The 23,545-nt window shown below is 38.0% G+C and overlaps 1 protein-coding gene and 1 long non-coding RNA gene across 2 annotated transcripts in view; one reads left to right on the top strand and one right to left on the bottom strand.

Moving 5' to 3' along the window:
* Positions 1 to 23,339, top strand: part of Scaf (inactive serine protease scarface) — a 109,000-nt gene extending 85,661 nt beyond the window's left edge. The window contains exons 7-10 of the mRNA XM_076808558.1: positions 375 to 520; positions 4,963 to 5,243; positions 14,812 to 15,065; positions 23,021 to 23,339. Coding sequence (XP_076664673.1) covers positions 375 to 520; positions 4,963 to 5,243; positions 14,812 to 15,065; positions 23,021 to 23,167 — 828 coding nt within the window. The 3' untranslated portion in view covers positions 23,168 to 23,339. The remainder of the gene's footprint in view (positions 1 to 374; positions 521 to 4,962; positions 5,244 to 14,811; positions 15,066 to 23,020) is intronic.
* LOC143367128 (uncharacterized) overlaps positions 1 to 23,545 on the bottom strand; it is a 195,480-nt gene that overhangs the window by 37,362 nt on the left and 134,573 nt on the right. The gene's annotated exons all lie outside the window — the stretch shown is intronic.

Raw genomic sequence — 23,545 nt, 5'->3', positions numbered from 1 at the left:
TTCAGTAATACGATGCCACCGCGATCTCTAACGAAATTTATGATTTGTCGATGTCGCGTGCCGTTTCGTTCATTCTCACAATCACGCTCTCGCACTCGCCGTAGATATGTGCTGTTAACAGAACGGAATGCGCTTCCTCATAACGGGAAAACACTGTAGCTCTTTTGTAGTTGCCGTGGCGAGTGAGAGGACAATGGCAAGTCGAATAGGCTACTCATCATGAAAATTGGTGGCGGCCGGACCTGAGGGCCGAGGCTCAATCACTTTTCAAGAGAACCTGTATATTCAATTAGGCTAATGCCCATTCGTTGGAATATACCTTAAACGCAACTTAAGACGTATTTAAAATGCTTTTCGTTAATTTGATTTTACAGACGCCCGACAAGGAAGGATCAGAAACAGCTTTCGCCGAGATTCCATGGCAAGCAATGGTTTTACATTCAAAACAGAGAAAAATTCTCTGCTCTGGAGCCCTCGTTAGTAATCGCCATGTGATAACATCGGCCACTTGCGTCGACAGGTAAATGTTTTATACTTTATTATGTAAAACATATTAGCATAGCAAGAAACAGCAATACATTTTGCAATATCTTATTAGATCAAGGCAGTATACACAGAATACATATATTGCCCACCTACTAAAACTTTGTAGCTTACAAAATTGTAAATTAAACTTTAAATAATATACAGCGTGTTCGGCAACAGGTAGTAGAAAATGAAATGGATGAATCTGCGGGACAAAATAAGAGAAAAAAGAAGAGAAACGGAATTATGGTGAAAGTTCGATTTTTAGTTATTCATGTTTCACAATTCGTATCAGAAACGCCTGAAGCACGGCGATTGGCAGCTCACGTAGCGTATGTAGGTCAATAGGGCAGTGAACAGACGTCGCGTCGTTAATGTAATATAAATTGACCTTTCGCAGCCAGGAGGTAGAAGAAGCACGATTCTTTGGGAATTTATTTTAAAAAGTGTACATGCATATTTTTACGTAAAGGTTTCTGTATTCCGATGAGGGACACTTTAACAGTTTATTATATTATCTTTTGGTGTAAAAGTATTTATTTATTGCAAAATTACAACTGATTTCCCGGTAGCTGATTTTAGAAACACGTTTCGCGGTGACCAACATTGTTCGTAACTGGGTTATCTAAAATCAAAAAACGCAGAAGATTTAGTTATTACATACAATAGTTTATCTAGTCTTTAATCGTTTCATTTTATAAAACAGTCATCTGGGACCAAATGGCGGATGTTTAAAGTGAAATGACCAATTTTCTTTAAAAAAACATTCATTTTTAAATGATTTGATTAAACGATTTTATTCAGTTTCGATCCTCTGCTTGTATTATGTATGGTTCAAGTCTAGAAACTCAATTTTAATCCACTTCTAACTCTCCAATAGACTTGAAACTTTGCAGCTTTACGTAGCTTGGATGACAATACAGAATTGTGAGAAAAAAAAACCGTGGGGGTGAAAAGTTGAAAAATTTCGTCAAGTACATGAAAAAGTCGAGGACGAAAAAGAGTATTATCAAATAAATCATAAAAAATTAGAAGAAAATGATAGTAATATGAATCACAAAAAATAGAAGATGTACTTGCAGCTTTTTTTTATATTGTACTTATTATTATCTTCTATTTTTTGTGATATTATTTTCTTCTATTTCATAATACTCTTTTCCGTCCTCGACTTTTTCACGTACTTGGCGTAATTTTTTTACTTTTCTGAAGTTTGTTATGGGGATCTCACTTCTTATTATAAAGACAATTTGCATAGGGAACGACTTCAGATAATTCTTAATATTCTAAATTACAAAGGTTCATCATCAACAGCCATGAACAGTTTTATTACGAATAAATTTTACGCAAGTTTAACAACTACGAAAAGAAACCATATGCACTGCAATGCCGATCTATATGTAGTATATGTATAGTACTTTGTATTTAACATTGAACTGTAATAACAACCGCAATTAACACCTTTCGAAGAAAAATATGTATGCATTTTTAGCATTTCGTGGCCAAGCTTGTTTTTCTATGGGTAATACATCAACGGATACCCACATCGTGCCCTTACCCCTTAGTAAGGGGCCCTTACCATACTCATATAATGACCATCTGCAATACTTTTACCGTGGTGGAAAATCGCTGCTTTAAGTTTATAATACTGATCTCCCATATGTATTTTAGTAATAGGTATTGCTTTGATGTAGAAATTTTCCACTTTCGTTGTTTCACTATTATTGTGATCGAGCAAAAGTAATTTTGTCTGGAAATTATATGGTTTATTTAATATGTGTGCTATGATTGCACTATACAACACTAATACGCCGTAATACAAAATAATACTGAGAGATCTCGAAGACCGCCATACACACAGCTAATAGCTCGCCGCAAGTGATAGAACGCTCTCGAAATGAAAAAACAAAAGCCATTCGCACTCGCACACGTCGTATTTTCAACATTTTGCAATAAAAATTTGTTTGGAAGCAATTATATTGAGTTTCTTCATTGTGTGTGAATTTGAACTATCACAATTATAGCAAGTATCTTTCAGATTCTTCCAGCCTGTGAAATTGTGTTTTATTATATCTTGAAATTCAAATAATTTTTTTAGCATCTTGGGCAAGATGTACCACACAATTTGTACTGACAGCAGTACTTGTGTGTGTACACTAGGATGGTCCTTAGCTATAAGGGTCAACATTTTTTATGAGTTTTTTCTATCGAACCCCCTTAAATTGTGACACTCGATGAGAAAATGATATGTGCAAAATTTCAAAGTGATTGCACAATTGCAACCCGTGCCACATTTCAGTTAAAGTTTTGAAATTTTAGTGATTTCTCGTCAGTTTCTAACATAACTGTTTTCGGTTTTATTTTTGAAGTATCAGTGAATATTTTTTAATAAAAGCACAATTTATCATATGTATAATAATAATATGTATGTTACTTACAAAAAAGTAGCAGGTATATCTCAATGGAATCCTGTTAAAAGGCCTCCCACATGGTCCAGTAATCGATGAAATTGATGCGCGAATTGAGAAATCACGAGATAATATGCACTATCATGTGCACACACTTCACTGAACCGATGAATTTCTCAGAGCTAGACAAAATTTTACTTCCCAATGCGGGTTTCAAAAGTAACTCGATTTGCAGTTGCATCCATGCACACCACGACACTCATGCATCATGCAACTTTTTGCGAGGCTTTTAAGAATTAGATTTTACTGTAAATTTCAGTGTTGGCGGTAAACTAATACTCGGGGCAAATAGAATCCAATTATTATTACTTCACTAGAATGATTAAACAGTGCATTATAAAGTTGCGGGAATGTCAGTAGCAGCGTGAATTTTTAATACTTTTCGGCGTACTATACGTGAAAGGGCTCTACTACACGCAAAGTACTAATAAACAATGTCATCTTGCAATTTATAGCTTACACCGGCATTGAAGACAAACCATTTTGAGCGCCATAGTGTCTTGATCCCCAAAATGGATTTTCGGAGAGAAATCCGCGTGAGTCTTTGACAAACCGAGCCAAAACATAGCGTAGCAAAAGCGTACCCCTATGTCAAACTCTCACTCTAAACAAGTCACACGTACCTATGTGTTTCTATTTTGAGACGTAACGCAGTTGCAGTGAAAGAGGAACATATTTTATTGATTTAAGAGTCGAACCAGCAACCTGTTTGATCTGTGACACTCAATAGGCATTTCTTATAGATTTTTGTACGCTGAAAACAAAACCACAAACCGTTTGTCAACATCACCCTCTGTTATCGAGAAATTCGTTTCTGAAGAAAAGCTAATTTTCAACTTTGGTCATCTTTTGAGTTCAAACAGTAATAGTTATTCAGTTGCTTTTCCCGCCATATTATTATATGAATCCTCGCAAACACAACGATATAAGTTATTATTTAATTATAAACATTTAAATAAGTTTAAACAACGATCAAATGGAAAAAGACACCCGAAATGCACCAATTTTTGCAGATATCTTTCTATATACTTCAGAAACTAAAGATCTAGGAGAAAATCTGACTACTCTACGCGATTCAGGCGCTTCGCGACAATATATAAAACACTATTTCACGGGTTTATGCGCTTAAATAATATTTTATGATGCTAAACAGTGAAATATGCAAATTTTATGAAAATATACATAAGTTCTTAAACTTGGTCAAAAATTAAAAACTTTGACCCCGTTTTGGCTCGGTCAAATATTGACCGATTTAAAAAAAAAAATTGTTTGCCTCTATTTGTCTTTCCCAGACGCAACTTTTCCGCACTAGGCTGTTTCGATTTTCGAAAATTTCATTTTTTCGGTCCACCTTAGTGTATATCATAGGCATTATAATGTAATTAGTGTTTGGATTCAAAGAGATAAAATTTGCTCATATACGCAAGTATTTATAAGTCATATTCTTATCATTAATTGTTTCTTGTGCTGCAGTCGTGTAGTTCAACATCTTGAATAAAAGATATACGTAATTTAAATTTTTTAAATATCTTGCAAAAAATTAATCTGCGAAGATCTTGAGTACATACTTTTATACGCAGTTTGTTAAGAATTGATTCTACGTAGGAAATGTCATATGGTGTCATTAAACAAAAACGTTATTGAACTTTCTCGACAAATAGTTAAATAGAAGAAACAAAGGAAGTCATAGAAAGACCAGTTATACCATTCAACTGTTCCCTATACTGCTTTCCTCTATCACCAACCGTACAAGAAATGTAACCATTACGAAGTGCACTGACCTTACATTCAGTTTGGATTGTGTGATTTATTCTGTAGTAACTTATAGCAACTTATACTAGCCTCTAGGAATGCTTATAACCGAATTTTATATATCAAATACATTCCATTGCGGATAATTTAAATTCCATTCGTTCTAATAACCACTATAAACTTATATATGTTAATTGAACTGATTATCTGTTTAATAAAGCTTGTCATCGAACGATATTTCCATAAAGTTGGGAGAATGGAAATTGGGATATGAACTAAAACACGAAGAACCTCTTCCTTATCAAATTCTCAACGTTTCATCAATTACAATGCATCCTGGTTATAAAAAAGGACTGGGATATCACGACATTGCCATTTTGCAACTCGATAGTCCTGCAACATTCGATCTTCATATAAATTCTCTTTGCCTGTCTAAAACAAAAGATTCGGAAAAAGGTGACACATGTATTATCACGGGCTGGGGAAAATCCATTCTTCAAGGTAAGTGAATAACAGGTACAAGTACTTAATTCATTTTTGTAAATATTTAAACAAAAAATCAGAGTGATTGTTCCTTCATTGTTATCACATGGAAACTGATTTTTCTACAGAGTGTAAACGGTATACGTAGCGATATTTTAGGGGGTGGTAGGGGAGGTCCAATGGAACATAAAAGGTCATATGACATAGTGTCCGATCTGTCTCCATTTTACAGTAATAATGCCTTAAAGTTTGTAGCATGCGTTTGAAACGGATAGTAGCTCGCGCATATTGGTGAGACTAACACATTGAAATGGGGTGTTGACCTCTGACCTTTCATGTAATTCCTAAAGTGGTGTGTTTTTCGGAACAAAAAATTCTTAAGGGTGATCCTCCAGCTCCTCGATTCAAGGAGATGCCGCCTGGTACCCCGTGGCGAAGACAACACCCCGCGATGCCTCACCGCATGTTTATGACTTTCGACCCTCGAAGGAGTTGGAATACCCATTAAGAAGTGAGAACTCTTCCAGCTCTGCATTTCTCATCAGATCTCTGCGAAAACGACGGCGATCGATACCTTTCGTCATCTTTTGGTTGTCATTTAAAGTGAATGGTGAGGTAAAAATCCGTAATTTAATAACGGCCAACACAACTAAATTTAAAAAATAATATTAGGTGTATAAATAAAAATTATTTCCGACTGGATTTACATAATCAGTACAAAACTACCGAATTTCTGTCGCGGTAGTATTCGTAAACTGGCAGAAAAATAGCAAAAGGTAGTTGACCATAATGGAAATTATTTCGATGATTGAGTTGTTTTCATATTATTTAAATCAAACTGTTATTGTACCCTAAAATCGGAAAGAATTTATTTCTACACCTAATAATTACCAATGAATTAAATAAAACTCACCCTTTCGGACATTCCTTTCCTTCCTTTTCGGAAACCTGTGTCACTGTACCAATCCTGGTCATCGGTGGGCGAAAAGATTTATTGTAGGGTAGCGCCCAGTGCTAAGCTGATCGCAGGTACATACGACACCGCCCAAAGTAAAGAATCGCAACGTCAAGTGCTTTCGGGTTAATGTACCGAATATTTACTTCACTGCACGATTACTTTGGGTACTGTCGTATACCTGGAACCAGCTGTGGACTGGGCGCGTCCGTCGATGACCAGGATCGGTTCAGTCACCCAGTGACAGAGGTTTTCAAGCTTCATGTGAGTTTTCGAAAGGGTAAGTTTTAGTTAGTTTATTGGTGATTATTATTTTTTCAATTTACCGCACGCTATGATTTATTTCCGGCGATAATTCTCCAAATTTCGGTACGTAAATTTTTCTTCATATTTTCGATTCCTCTAAAAAAAAAGGTGTATTTGTCTTTTTACGTTATACATGATTTTCGTCAATTTACCCTTTATTTTTTAGTCACTTTAAGTGACAAACAAACAATGAGAAAATTTTATTTGTTACGTATTTTTCATTTGCCATTCTACGCAATTTCCTTCGATGCATACCGACTTGCTTGCTCGTATTCGCAGCGCGGGAGCTCGGGCGGAATGCTCGCGCTCTGATTGGTCGGAGTTTTTTGTTAATATCTTGTTAACGAAGTTTCGGACAATATTTTCGCTAAGGAAAAAGTTGTTTGATATGCGGACAACTCGGCGGACGTTAAGCTCTTAATCTTAAGTACTTTATACTAGTATTGTATTCAAATACCCTTAGAAATAAGTTTTCTTCGTTCAATATTGCCCATCCATAACGGAACTCTGCCTTTCAATATTTTCTACAGCCGTGTACCCGTTTCGCTTTATAGCTTTCATTGTTTAATATTTTGTACCATTGTTTAATATTTTCTACCAGTCCTTAACGTACAATCCGGATGTTCGTGTTTTCCGCGCGTCAGAAAAATATATTTCCGCTAGCAGGTATCTGCCGCCGAACTGTCAATCAGGGTGCACACGAAGTCCTTCACCAACCCTGATTGGCTATACAAATCACTGCCTCTGCCACCAAGTTCCACGTTGGTGTTTTCTTTTGCCACGGAAAACGCAGAAAACTCAGTCAAGGCACAACAGTCACCACACTCAGTTTCCGAAACCTGACAAGACGTTTAGATTTTGCTGACGCCATCCGTGCGAAATCGCTGATCGTGCGACGCGTGCTCGCGAACTCCCTTTAAGTGGAAAAGTGAGGAAGTGATTTTGTGAAGCATGGAGACCTATGCGGGGTATACTTGCAGCGACATGTTTAACATGATTATCATGTATGGGGAGGCTGGTTGCAACGCATTACGTGCGAAGCGATTGTACGCGGAACGGTTCCCAAATCAGCGACAACCATCCCGGCAGCTTTTTTATCAATTTGTGTGAAACATTGCACACTACGGTTTCCTTTGTCCCTCGCATCGAAGGAAGAGGACCAAGAAGGAATGTCAACAGGGAAGAAGAAATCCTTGATCATATTCGCAATAACTCTGCCCGCAGTACGAGGAGTATTGCTCGAGAAATGGGACTCTCCCACACGTATGTCCATCGCACTTTGCGTGATGTTAGGTTTGTAGGAGTTTAGTTGTATAAAGTGACATTTCTTTATAAATTTACCTATTTTTACTTAAATTCACATTTCATTGTCGCTGTAAATTCTTCACTAAATGTATCGCAAAATTTTTATTAAGTGCACCCCCCGGTCAAAAAATCGTTTTTTGTGCATATTTTCATCCCACAACATGTCAAGATTGACCAGGTAAAATTTTAGAACGAAATTCCTAAAGACACAGATTTTACATGCAGTTCAGGGGGATTAACAGTGTAACGGCCTTAAAAATAGGTATTTATTGAAGATGGATTGTGATACAGGTATAATAGATAGAAATTAAATTTTTTTTTTAAATTAGTAATACATTTATTGATAAAAAAATAGAATCAATTTTATTACATTTACAAAGTAATTCCGATTAAACAGTAATTGCAATTAGATGTAATCGATTTAGCAATTACATTATAATTGCAGTTACATGTAACATCAATTACAATGTAATTGCTCTGCACAATTACAATTGTAATTGTAATTGCCCCACACCTGCATTTGACAATTATAATTGTAATTGCCCCACACCTGCATTTGACAATTATAATTGTAATTGCCCCACACCTACATTTGACAATTATAATTGTAATTGTCAAATGTAATTGCAGAGCAATGGCAATTGCAATTGTAATCGTGCAGAGCAATTATAAATACAATTACAATTGTAAGTCTGCAGAGCAATTACATTGTAATCACAATTACAATTATAAGTCTCCAGAGAAATTACATTGTAATCACAATTACAATTGTGCAGAGCAATGACATTGTAATTGTCAGATGTAAGTGTGGGGCAATTACAATTACAATTACGATGTAATTGTCTTGCGCAGTTACAAACATGATGTAATTGTCCTGCACAATTACAATTACGAAGTATGTAATTGTAATTGTGTAAGACAATTACGTGTGGCAATTACAATTCATTACATCTAGCTATCACGCAACAAATTGCCACCACTGCGCGCTTGACCTAAGAACACGTGTAGAGTTTCCATTCACTTGTTTCTTATTTTCTAGCTGACGACCCTAAGAACCTCCGCCACTCCAAACTGATCCTCAATGGGACCGCTACTGTAAGGGGTCCGAACTTTTTCGGTTACTGGGTCATCTTGAACAGCTCACAACGGGCGGTCTTTGTGCTACGGCTCATCTGTGTGCGTGTAGATACGATCATTTCCACAAACATCTCCGATGTTTAAACCTTTATGACAGCTAAACTATACGAGACACAACAAAATGTATTCAGACCCTTTTACTCTACTGGTGGTCTCCAATGTATTTGCAAAATTATGCAATCCTGCGACTATTAGTTTAGCGTATAGACATGTAAACTTTGAGGCATTATTACTGTAAAATGGAGACAGATTGGACACTATATCATAGGACTTTTATGTTCCATTGGACCTCCCCTACCACCCCCTAAAATATCGCTACGTATACCGTTTACACCTATATATTAACACTTAATGTGGCGCAAGGACTTGAGAATCGTCCCTTCAAGTTCGTCAAACTTTTCCAAGCGATCGCTTTTTTTGAATAACTTTTGCTTAACTCGCCCCGAGCAAACATTCGGGACACTCACTCAGACAATACTTTCGATGCTTTCTAGAACATATAGACGTAACAATACGCTAGTGGCCAGCACGGCGTGCAAATCCCGGGTTGTGAAAACATACTACTTAAAGTGTTATATAATAGGTTTTTTACCAACCGTTTACAGTAATTCTCGCTTTTATGCGGGCGCAGTGTTTACACTCTATGCATGCAGACCATTGCCATCATTGTTTTGTTTGCTCAACACGAGCGACCCTTTCCTGACGAGTACACGGTGCACCCATAGCTGAGCCTAATGAATCGGACATGTTATATGAGTTACCTACTATTGAAAATTAAAATGTTTATCAGGTTATGTGTCATCATTTAATCTTGAAACCCCTGCTCGCACGAACAGGTAAAGCGACAATGGCGCCTCACAGACGCCTTCCACCACAACAATGCACAGGCCCGGCGTTCTGAGAGCTGTTGCAAGGGTTGCCGGTGTCGATATTTTCCCTGACAATCTCGCTGCACTCCGTGGTCGTCCCTGACGGGGCGTTTCTCAGGCTCCGATAGTTCGGGTGATAATGCCAGGGACGGGATACTCGGGCTGAGAGGTTCATAGAGTTTGACTGATCTCGACGGGGCGATCACGGGCATGATCACGTAACTGATTTTATAATATTGCTCTGGTTGTTCGGGCGTGGGTTTATATACATAATTTGAGGCGGCGGTATGGTGATCGCAGGGGGAGGCCTAATGGTCTCCGCCTGTGGATCTTCGGCCTTGCAGCGTGTGCGGATTCCTTTGATTGCGCATCTTGCTGGTGTTCGTTACACCAGGTGTTATGAGTTACATAATAGAGCTGCCAGCGATCGCCCGACAGCAGTGATGCCCGAGTTTCGAAAATTTTAGGATGGTCTCTTTCAAATTAACGTGGCAAAGGACTATTGGGAATTTCTCAGCCCAGATAAGCCAACCGCGCGCTCCGCTTTTATGACCGGTTTACCTCGGACCCCAGATTACTGTAATGAGGTTCAAAAACAATGTCGACTGGTCTCGTGCCCGTCTCAATTTTAAAAATTTTAGCTACGACAGGGTTAACCGCGGCGCTATACCCCTGTACGGGGAGATTATTCGCCACCTGCGTGTAAAAGCCACAATAATGGCGCATCGTTCCAAAAATGGCATTAACGGAAGCGGGAATAGGCGTGGCTTTGAGTATCTAAAAGGTTAAAACATTCAGACACAACAATTCTAGAAAGAAAACTCAATCACCGCTACAATCAAAGACTCAATCATAAAATTATAAAAAAGAAAACCGGAACAATAGATTCTGAGGTCTGCAGAACTAACACATAATTGAATAAAATTTAATTTCTCAATTTATGAAAGTAACGATACAGAAACAACTAACCTATTGTTTATCAACACCATGAATTTTTTAAAAAAGTGCATTAAATACAATATCAAATAAACAGTTTGCAAAAACTTTTCGCAACAATTATGGTTAAAAAATTGATAAAAGAAAAATTAAGTAAACGTAAAATATGTTAAATTATTTATCCATCCATTAAGTGGGAATAATTTTTCCTCATTTTTCGGCGCATATTGAATTCCGATATCTTTTATAGTTCAAAAGTTATACGAAAAACGCCCCAAATTCTTCAACCCGGGCCGGGAAATTCGGAATAGCTCTTTGCGACGTTAATTTGAAAAAGACCATCACAAAATTTTCGAAACTCGGGCATCACTACTGTCCAGCGGTCTGTGAAGCGCTGTTGCCATTTTACCTGTACGCGCGAGCGTGGGTTACAAGATTAAATGATGACTGTATAAGTATACCTGTTTCGTTCTACATCCTTACATCCCATGCGTACGGCAGGGTCTGCTAGGTAAGCTTTACTGATGCTTCCACTAGCAGGCCCAGCACGAAACGCAACTCTTCTTTTCTTTTCTCCTTTTCTATCCTACCTTCATCTCCGCATCTTCTTACCTTTACCTCCTTCACTATCATGAGTTTCTAATGAAACGGATAAAAGTTTTAATTTTTAATTGGCGGTAATGCAGGTTAAGAGTCCCACGGTATCGTAATAGTTCGCTGATTCTCGGTGTATACCGTTTACTTTCTCAGTTGAGAGGTTTGTGCGAGTACCCGATCAAGCGTGAAATATTGAAGTAGTAATGAATTCCTCTTCCATCTTCGTATATGAATGTTCGGTCTCAATGAGCACGAATACATCCAGGACTTATTATGTACTGCCGTTTGCTGAGAAGAAGAAACGTGGACGATACAAGAGGCAAGGGGCTACTTTGCTCGTATTGGCTCCCACCGTCTGTGTCTCATTCGCTTACTAATACAAAGTTGTATTCGTCGGCGTTGTCGCGTCGGCCAATAGCGACAGTACGTGTGCCCTACCTCTAAGATTATGTTAGAAAACGTGGGCCAATGGGGATATACCAATCGGACTACCATGCTTCTGCCGACAAGATCTCAGCAAACGACAGTATATTAAGTCATTGGATACCTGTGGTGCACTCAGGATTTTATTTGGGGAGAGGTCCGACTTTTATCTGTTCAATTTGCCCCCCCCCCCCATATTAAAAGCGACCGAGGAACGGTACGAGACAGACGACGCGCGACGCGTTGATACTATGACTCGCTCGGCCTTTTGAGCGCTTGATACTCTGTACATTGCGAGACATCGATCTCCTAGCGAAATGTTCCGTTCTCATGTTTTCCTTCTTTCGTTGGTCCTGCCCCCCCCCCCTCCGGGTGCGCCACGATCATACCTTTTGTTAACCCTTGGACAGCGGATAACTTGACTGCACGTGGATTCATTGTCATCGGTACACAAAATGGATCCGGCATCCATCTAGCGAGTATAGGGTAAGTCCAGGGCAGTCGGTCGACCTAACATAAAATGGCTATTACAACTAAGACTGATATTATTTATTTTCTCGGAATAAACCTAATATGTTCAGAATTTTATGCTGATTCAGAAAAATTGTTCGATATTTGCTTTAAGATAATATTTGCTGAAAATCGGGTTGAAAACTGAAGTCATGACATCTGACCACCTCTCCCGAGGTGCCGGGAGAAATGATTTTCGTCGTTGGTCATCGCGTTAGCTTTGAAAGGAAGGTTAATATGGCTAAATACTTTTGCTGCATTCTTCCTCAATGCCTCTACTACGTAACTTATTATCGAAAACATTAAACGAAAATTAACATAGGAGTATATATTAAATACGATTCGGTACACTAGTTTTATAAATGAGGTTAAATGATGGCATAACCTCTACTTACCTTTTATAGCCTATAAATTCAGAAAAACACAGAAGAAAACAAAATGAATTTCTTCCCATTCTTTCAACTTTTTGACTCCTAGAGAAGCTATTGCTCTGTTCCTTAACGCGTTCATTACGTATAGAGATTGAAATATAGCGACTCAACCAATTCTCCCGTCCGATTGTATATCCTGTATGTATTTTAATAATTTTTGACACAAACAAAATGCAACGCGAGATTAACCGGGATTTTTTCATGCTGACTTGTAACGGGGTTTTCGGAAGTAGGATGCGTAGCGAGGGAAGAATACTATATTTCACACGTCTATGCACACTGCACCGTCTACGAGAAAAAGAGGAAGATTGAGATTCTAACACGTAATTCTGAATATGTTCTGCATGCGGGGTCCGGTAGGTGGTTTGCAAAAAGTCGGTTCGCGCTGATCTATAGTTGGGGGCCGATATATTGGCCGGTCTGATGTTATTTCACGAACAGCGGTTAAGGGGAAATCGACCCTCTTCAATGAGCCGTCATGGCGTAACGCGCGCGCGCGCATGAGAGAGAGAGAGAGAGAGAGATAGGGAGTGAGAGAGAGAGAGAACGTTAAAGGTATGTATCCATTTGAGAGAATTTCGCGCAATTTACTCTCGACAGTTACTCTCGAGTAGTTTCGACAATTTTTGCTCTCAGATAGGTACTAGAAATATCGCCGAGAGTTTATTATCAGACAGAACCCTCAGAACCGTGTTCACTTGAGATTCGTCTATAGTTTATTTTGAAATGCGAGTGAGGTGCGATTGTGATCACGAACGTGCAAAAACTTGCAAGGAGATATTTTTAGGTGTCCGCCTCCGATTGCTTTGGATTTTGCATATGTTTTAGAGGACCGCAAAATAACGAATGTGTTTCTTTATTTTGTCCCGTTTGCATATTTTGGGGGGTACCACCCTCCAACGTTCATAAGAAGGGGAATAAAAGTTCCTATTCAATGTTAGTTTAAGGAATATTACAACATTGTGTTGAATAAAATCTGATATTTTCATTTCCGTCATTAGTTGGTGTATGCATGATGTTCTTGTACCTCTTCTTATGAACTTTGAGCAGTGGTTTCACCCTGTACATATGCAAGCAGACCAAAATAAGGTAACACGTATTCGTTATTTTTCGGCCCTCTAAGACATATCCAAATACCAAAGCAATCGGAGGTGTACCCCTAAAAACCTCTCCTTGCAAGTTTTTGCACGTCTATGATCATGATCACAACTCATTCGCATTCCAAAATAAACTGTAGAAAGTGGGAGTAGATGAATCTCAAGTGGACACGGTTCCGAGAGTTCTAGTGGATAGTAAGCTCTCGGCGAGTTTTCTATCGCCTATCTGAGAGTAAAAATTTTCCAAATTGCTCTGAAGTGGACACAATTTGAGAGCACTTTCGAGAGCAACTCTCAAATGGACACCTACCTTTATGAATGTCTTACCTACTCTCGTGACGAAGTTGACTCAGAATACGAAGCTGGTTCGTATTTCGGAAGTGACTATCGCATAGTAATGTTATTACTCGAGATGTTGCAACGCGTCCGCTGCCTCAGAGTTAAATGTCACTCTTCGACAGCCACTCTCAGACGTAGTGCCCACTTGTGAGAAATACTCTCAAGAGCTTCTCGCGCGAGTTTTACTCTCAAGTGGACACGTACCTTAAGAAAAGGAGCAGGCACACTGGGGAGGGCCGATTTCTCCTCGATAGCTGTTCACGCAACAACTTCAGACCGGCTAATATATCTGACCCTGATCTTAGATGTTCCTGAACTGAACATCTAAATGCACCAAGTCAGCTTAACATTGACTGCTGTTTTGGGCTAATTTTCGTCTTTTTGTATATTTGGCGAAGTTACTTCTGGCCCTTAGAAGCCTCTCCACCTCTTTCCCGTTTATACGGAAAGTTTAAAGTTTATGCTCGGCCTATGCTAATTCTACGTATGCTACAAACTTAAAATTAAAATAAAGCCACCTCGGCAAGGCAAATGCTACAGAATTCACACATAATAGAGACGTAAATGAGATACATTAGTTTATTCACTTTGGCAAGATAAGGAAGGACATTATTTACAGAATGACAGAAATATTAATAAACCATTAAAATAATTAACTATGCAAACATTATTTTTATTTAGCACATTCTGCTGGAGCAATTATGCATGCAGTGCATCTGAACATTCTTTCAAGAGATCGTTGCAAGGAACGATTAATAAAAGCATACTTGGGGTCGAACGCTGCAGACGAAGTTATTTGTGGAATACCAAAGAATGAAGTAAATAATGTTTGTGAAGCAGATATTGGGGGACCTCTTGCTTGTAAAAATGAAGATGGATTTTATGAATTGGTTGGAATTTATAGTCAAGATATGGGATGCCTTGCAACAAATCAGGTAAAGCACTTTTCTTTAAATAATTATTCTCTACAATTCATACTATGCTGTATTTATGTTATATTAGTACGTGAAAAAAGTGTTGTGTAAACATGGGGTCCTAAATGTTTTATTAAAAAATTGCACTAAAAATATAAAATGCTAACGGACTTGCGCCTTATGCAGCATAGCTTGAGGATAAGTTGATAATCTGTTTACGCGAGCTATATTTTCTTAACCGGTATTAGTTGTACTCGACTCAGCACTTAGCTCTTGTATAGACTAGGGCTGAGACTATTTGTCGAATTTCTCGGTATTCGAATATTTGAATACTTCAGTTGCTCAATTATTTGGGGAATATAATTCGAATACTATTGTAACGTTCCGTTGTCGGAAGACAACTGAACGCTGCAACCTTCGAGAGGAGAGCGGCGTCCCCTCGAATGTTGGATAGGTGGGGATTCGCTGGTAATGGAGTTGACGGTTAAAACCCAATTATAACAATGGCTATTTATACAAACAAAATATGTATTAAATAATATTAAACAGATATATTTTTATTTTATATAAATAAATATTTCAATACCAATAAATATTTTTTTCAAAATACTTAGCGCTGCGAAACCCAAAAAATGTTAATTGTCTACGTATTAATAATTTACAATAACTACCTTACAATCTAAAATACATAAACATATACATATGGGTCATTCTACGTCAACCCGATCATCTTCGAGTTTAAAATTATGGGAAACGTAGACGAACGTGTGAGGACTGAAATTGTTTGTCTGCACATGTACTTTCGAAAGGAAGCTGGCATTTTAAAAATATCAATATGGCGGATCCAATATGGCGGCTACAACCTGCGAAATAGGGAGATAGTTTAGTATTAATAAAAATCCGAAAATGAATCGAACGGCTTGAAAATGAAGTGATTCGATTTAATTTAGTACGGTTCTGCCGGCAGATCCTGCTTGTCGGCATATCCTGCTGCCCGTCTGACACATCCAACAGCGCCACCTGAAGGCCACAATTGCCAAACAATTCCCTACGCGTGTATCCCTACCCGTACATAACCAGCAAGCAGATTCTGCAGTTTAGTAAAAAATGAATTCTACTTATTTAAAAAAGTATTTATTCTTTCTTTAATAATATACAGGATTGGTAATTACAATTGTTACAAAATAATATAAATAGCGCATATAAATCCGAAGAGGAACTTTCAATATTTACATTTACAAATCCATGTACAGTACATCGCGTAACCAGTGGTATCTATTAGGGGCGATATCAGAAAATTTCATTCAATATTTTCGACTACTTTTCTGTGTAAAATCATCATATTCTCTGTTGTGTTAGCGCTGAGAACAAATACAATATTAGTATAAAATTAAATTAACGTATGAATAAACAGGATAAGCAGTATACACTCTAGGCGATCATGCATGCTCCTGCGAACATTAACATTTATAAGAAAACATGTGTTAAATTATTATATACGAAACAAGACGCTAAACATTCGCACTTTGCACATAAACCTTCTTTTTTGACTTACGATATGTCTGGATATTGATGTTTGAAATTACTTAATAATAATAATTAACGGAATGGGCGAGGCTCAGCGTTACTTGGAATATTATTCGGTTTTGCCGGCACTGACTGCCACTGCCAGTGACTGCCACCTCAGACCTCGAAAACGAACGCAAACTGGGCGTAGAGTCTTGACTACTCAGGAGATTCGGCACTATGGACCAATCAATCCAAGCGTAGCCCATTTTACCGCCACATTGGTACTTGTGGTACATCTACAAAGCCTTTGTTCAAAGTGGTATCCGTTGTGCTTGAAGACGAACGCTCGAACAATATGCCACGCAATTCTAAGTATCCAGAAAGCGAACGTAATTATGGAATTGAATAATTTTCAATTATCTACGTCGCGGTAATCGAGATTCACATTATGTGCAAGAAAGAAAAGTAGGGTTATGCGCGAAGTGCAAATGTTTAATGTCTTGTTTCGTATATAATAATTTAACACATGTTTTCTAATAATTGTTAAAGTTCGCAGAAGCATGCATGATCGCCTAGGAAGTTTACTGTGTGGAGATAGAGCTGAAGTAAGTATCGCATGTATCCTGTTTATTCGTACGTTACATTTAATTTTATACTAATATTGTATTTGTTTTCAGCGCTAACACAACAGGGAATATGATGATTTTACTCTGAAAAGAAATCGAAAATATTCAATAAAATTTTCTGATATCGCCCCTAATAGGTATCATTAGTTACGCGACTGTATGTAGATTTGTAAATGTAAATATTAAAAGTTCCTTTTCGGATTTGTATGCGCTATTTATATTATTTTGTAATAATTGTAATTACCAATCCTGTATATTATTAAAGAAAGAATGAATAATTAGAAATAAGTAGAATTAATTTTTACTAAACTGCAGAATCTGCTTGCTGGTTATGTACGGGTAGGGATACACGCGTAGGGATTTTATTTGGCAATTGTGGCCTTCAGGTGGCGCTGTTGGATGTATCAGACGGGTAGCAGGATTTGCTGCGCATTTGCTGCCGATCTGCCGGCAGAACCATACGCTATTGCGGGCACAGATCACACCGGATCTGCCAGCAGACTCTGCTGCCATATTTGGTTATCAGTCGTAAGTGTAGAGACTGCATAATGTGTCCAAAGGAGGTGAGAATGTATGGTAGAAACTTGTTGTAGGAAATTTAAATGCTAATGGTAATTTAACGAAAATGAACGAAGAGATCCAATATTTTTAACGCACAATTTATTGGTGTTGGAATAAAATTACTTTAGTTTGTTTATTGGTGAATTGAAATATTGTTATTGGGAAATTAATAAAATTAATGAATAGCGTAGCAACTACTGTGGATTTTAATAAAGTACTACGAATATCTTTCACAAAAGATTCAAAAGTATCAAGGGAGGTGCGTTTTCAGCGTACTTTCTTCACTAATGTGACTTGCTCTACATTGCAAGCAGCCCGCCACAATTTTCTTAATTCTTAATGCTATGTCTTTTCACAAATTTTGTCGATTTACATTATTTGACAAATTTCCAGAAACTTGTCTGAAAGAAGGTGCTCCATTTCTATTCAAACCTGTGCGTCCTCTTCATTTTTATCCAAGCCTGTGCGTCCCCTTCGTTTCTATAAGCTCTATATAAAAAGTCTAATAACAAATTTTTGCGACTTACCTTCTTAATTGAGACTATAATTCAGTGTCCTATTTGGCGTAAAAACTCGTGATATATAAAAAATGGTGACAACTTACCTTATTTGACCCTTGGCAGGTTATGATTGATTGACACTAGCTAGGTTACATTTACTAGCAACCTGAACACAGCTTTTTGTATTTTTCGTTCAGCGTGAATTGGCGGTGCATTTTCTCACCCTTTCATGCTCCCCACTTGCCAACACTTGACGATGGAGAAAATATTTTACCATAAAATTCGCCAAATTGCAAATTTACATCGAAATATCTCAGCTCATATGGCACGTAGGAACAAAACGAAGACACTTTTCTTTTTAAATCAAACCCAAGCTATCCAGTGAGACCATTAAAAAATTAATCAAATCAACCATTATTGAGATTCGATAATCGAAGGGTTCTTCCAAAAAGTGTCTGCCGTAATATAGGCACGGTCGTCTCGCGCTGCGCATATACTTGGCGCGAGACACTACTGTGTCTCTTGAAATCCCCCACGGAATTGTGCAACAGTATCACGCCGACCTGTTAGTACTTTGTATGATACTCGTCCGTGTGCGATCGCATGTTTTTCGAAACGAATTAAAAGAACATCGACTGTCGAACTCTCGCACGCATGGCCTACTCAGTGGCCGCTCGGAGGCAAAGTTATAATGCGCGATCTGCATCCTTCTATAAATAGACTAAATCAACATTTAATCGACATAACATAATAGTAATAGATAACGCGTGAAAGGCTTCATAAAAATTCAAATAGGACTGATGACAGCGTTGCCAATTTCTTTATGGGTGCGTTCCGATTCACGCATACACAGTGCATTCAAAAAGTTCCGGGACTGTAGCTATAGAAAAGGAACAAAAAGCGCTATCTATCTGCGACCAATGAGATAATGTAGTTCTATTGTTCCTCTATCTTTCGCAACGTGACGCAACTCGTTTGAAGTGTATGTGATTTTGTTCGTTGTCACGAATCGTAAGCATGGAGCAACGTGCGGCAATCATATTTTGTTTTTGCTGCGGTAAAACTGCAACTGAGACATTTGCTATGCTGCAAACTACATACGGCGTTGGTTGCCTAAGCCGCGGCAAGGTGTTTCAGTGGTATGCGCGCTTTAAAAATGGTACAGAGTCGCTAGAGGATGATCCGAGAGAAGGGCGCCCTTCCAAAAGTGTAAAGGACGAGAATGTGGAGCGGATATGCTTTACTGGCCAGTAATCGTCGTCTGACCATCAAAATGTTATCCGAGCGGACAGGTAGTAGTGTTGGCAGTGTTCACAGAATCGTACACGATGTGCTCGGTAACAGAAAACTATGGGCAAAGTTCGTTCCACACACATTGACGCCAGAGCAAAAGGAGCAGCGCGTCACAACTTCCCGCAATTTCGTTGAATGGGCCGACAACAGTCCAGAATTTTTGTCTGACATTGTAACAGGTGACGAGACGTGGTGTCTTCAGTATGACCCGTCCACTAAATGCTAAACAGCTGAATGGTGCTACCCAGGCGAATGCAGACCAACGAAAGTGAGAGCAACAAAATCAAAAGTCAAAACAATGCTCATCACATTTTTTGATTCACGTGGGATAATCCACCGCGAATTCGTGCCATCCGGGCAGACTGCAACAGGACCATTCTATAAAGCGGTATTAGACCGACTTTTGAAGAGAATTCGAAGGGTTAGACCCGAATTGCACCAGTCTGGAGAGTGGTTTCTACTGCATGACAATGCACCAGCTCATTCCTCATTCATTGTCTCCCAATTTTTGGCTAAGAAATCAATTACTGTGATTAATCACTCACCGTATTCGCCGGATGTAGCACCGGCTAACTTTTTTTTGTTTCCTAAGCTTAAGACCGTGTTAAAAGGTCTACGATTTGATGACGTGAAAACCATCCAAAAGAAAGTGACCGGGATTTTAAACATGATTCTGAAAGAAGAATTTTTTAAAGCCTTCCAACGACTCTACAAACGATCTAAGACATGTATAGAGAGAGGTGGAGTGTATGTGGAAACTTAAATATTAAATTCTTGTTTTGATGAAGAATTGATTTTTTATTTAATGGAGTCCCGGAACTTTTTGAATGCACTATATACTGCGCATGACGTGCAGAGACAACCGTTCCGTTTTAGTTAAGGTGCGCATTGGTGGTGCAGAGAATTCCCTAGAATCCTTTCACTTCCGATGCAGCGAGCGTGTAGCAAACCCCGAAACTCAGAGGAGAAGCAGTTACTGCGCGTATGCAATATTTGTTGTTAGAATCTTTGATTATTTGAATTTCTCTATTTCCAATAGAGTAAAGACTCTTTTTAGAAAATAACGTCACTTGAAGTTTGAAATCACTTTTTGTTTTAAAAATGATAAATTTTCAATTTATTGTATTTTTTCTGGTTTCTCCCCTAACCAGAACTGTATTATTCAAAATAAAAAAAAAGTTTCAGTCGAATCGGATAATAACTTTTGGAGATACAGGTTTCACCGATTTGGATGAATTTTTTGACGCCTCGACTTTAACGATTCCCCAGTGCCGTCTGCAATGATTAATTATAAAACAAAAAATACATTTCTATAATTTCAGACATCCTTAATACAATGCAAAAAGTCCCATTAAATTATATATAGTAGTTTTCCGTTAATTAATTCCTAAAGATTGCCTATTTTTTATGGGCTCTAGTCTGGAACCTCCCCCTACGAAATCGGAAGTATTGTGTAAAAATTGTACAAATTCCATTTTTCTTCAACTCGCTGTATCTCCGCGAGGGATGACCGAAACATCATTATTTTAAGCTCATTTTAAAGCGTAGCGTCTGTCGATTCTTTTGAGTTCCACCGGAATCCGCTGCGATAATTTTTTAACTATGGCCTTTATGTTTGAAGTTTGAAGTAGACCCTATCAGTCGTTCGAAGTTATCCTTCAAGGTCGTCTCCAAATTCTCTCAAAATTTGCACGAGACTGACGAACTCTTTACTCGAGCGTACCAGTCAGCAATCTTTTCTCCACTCCCTTCAGTGACTTTGTAAAATTGTATCCGTTCTGGAAGAACTGCCTGACGGTGCTTAAAATGGCCTGTTAATAATTTGTAGAGGTCCACAAATGTCTTTACGTGAGGCATCTGTGAGTGGCACAGATCTCTCAGAATCAGTGTCTTATACACTGTGGAACTGATTACAGTTAATAAAATAGTCACTTCGTTCGTTTCCTCACACACATCATTAGCAACAAAATAATGCTGCAATTGCTATGCGTACAACTCGCAGTCCTCGTTGTGCTCAAATTTAGGCAATACGCGGTGTAAAGCTATTTTTAATAATATTAACATCAGCAATTAGTCTCGCCACGTGCGTGGCTAACCCCAAAGATCACGTGCTGGGTTCTTGAACTTTTCGTCGCCAATTTATGTGGTATATGCCACTATTTATTGAACAGGTTGCGCTGTGTAAATCTGGCTCCGACTTAAAAAAATTGAGTGTCGTAGATTAAATAAGGAAAAAAATTATTTTTTACTTTTTAGTAAAATGTTTACAAACGAACAAACGAACAAACGAACAAACGAACAAACGAACAAACGAACAAACGAACAAACGAACAAACGAACAAACGAACAAACGAACAAACGAACAAACGAACAAACGAACAAACGAACAAACGAACAAACGAACAAACGAACATAGACGAGGTCGGTTTTAATTTTTTTACTCATATAATATCTCCTTATCTTTTTATTTTCATTCCTTATATAAGTCAATTGCGTTTTCCAAATGACATCCATTACAAATACTATTGTTGCGAGCACCCTTTGGTTGGAATCCAGGGCCTGCTGGTGCTCGTGACAAGAACAAGAGGACAGCGAGAAGAAGGCGATCGGATCGATCGCCTGTCAAGCTGTCATTCGATAGCCAGACGTCATTACAAGCAGACGCATCGACATATACATATTTCTTGCGCGTTTGTGATTACATTCGGTTTATCTGTTACCCTGTTCCTGTTAATGTTCTATTGCTTCTATTGTACTTTTGTATTAAACTTCTACTATGCCGAGCCGAAACTATAACACTATTCTTATATAAACATTCCTATAAAATCATGTTTTTCTTTACAAAATTCGCGATACCCCATGTATGTTATGACTATAGTATAAGTTTTCGTTCCCCTTCACTCTTCTCCTCTTTTTCCACTTTACTGTTATCCAAATGTCATTCTCTGTTTTCGCCGTCTCCGCCTAGCGATGCCATTTTTTGCTTTCGTCCTCTTTCTTTTTCTTACACATCACCTTACATTCTCTCTTACTTACACCGTACTTTCACCTGCCTCCCCTGCTCTCCTTAATCTCCTTATTCTCCTTCTCACCTCACTCTTCTCCACTAGTTAAAAATTCATACTTATCAACGGTAAAAAATTTTCAGATTAATTGCATTGACTTATTTAACACATCTGAAAGTATTTAGAATTGCATATAACACATTTAATGAACAAAATATATTCATCGTATGAGTAGGGTCAGGGGCGGCTTTAGCATACTTGGCACCCCCGGGCAAGATAATCATAGCGCCCCTCCCAAGAGCACGAAAATCAATTAGCAGAACCGTAAAGCGTTATATAAACAATTCGTTGAGATCCACAATTTCAAATGTAACTCGTTGAAAAACGTGTTTGTTTTTCTGATCCTTTATTCATAAATTGAACTTTAAATTCAATAGAATCAATATCGGTACGATATAAATTAAGAATTACTTCTTTTTCAGGTTGCAGTTGTTACCCCAGTGGATAAAATATGGTTAAACGAAAGGATGTCCATTACAACATCTGACGAGAATGTTTTAACACCATCAGCCCAAAATACTCAGGAAAACATTTTGCACACAAATAATGAGTATTTACCTCCAAACTAAATATGTATTAAAGAATCAATTATATTTTAATTATTGATAAAACGATTAATTTTACGAATAATTATGGAACAGAAACTGTCTTCGTCTTTCTTGAAGTATTCTTCAGGATAACAATAACAACAATAATATGGATGGTAATATATATTCTGTAACACGAACAAAAGGAAGATCAAATAAAGTATAATTATTAAATCAAAGTACTTATTGGGTTTTACTGGTATAACACCTCCTCTACTAGAGGATAATTCAAATACATACTTGAGTCCGAGGTAGCCGTAAAATTTTATATTTTCTGATTTTACGATAGCTGTTCAGGAAACTGTGGCGCCGTTAACATAAAAACTCGTTCAAAGAATGCGGGTTCACCACGTTAGGGAA

The sequence above is a fragment of the Andrena cerasifolii genome, chromosome 3, assembly GCF_050908995.1.
Source record: "Andrena cerasifolii isolate SP2316 chromosome 3, iyAndCera1_principal, whole genome shotgun sequence".
Lineage (NCBI taxonomy): Eukaryota > Metazoa > Arthropoda > Insecta > Hymenoptera > Andrenidae > Andrena > Andrena cerasifolii.
This window is presented reverse-complemented; position numbering and strand designations above follow the sequence as displayed.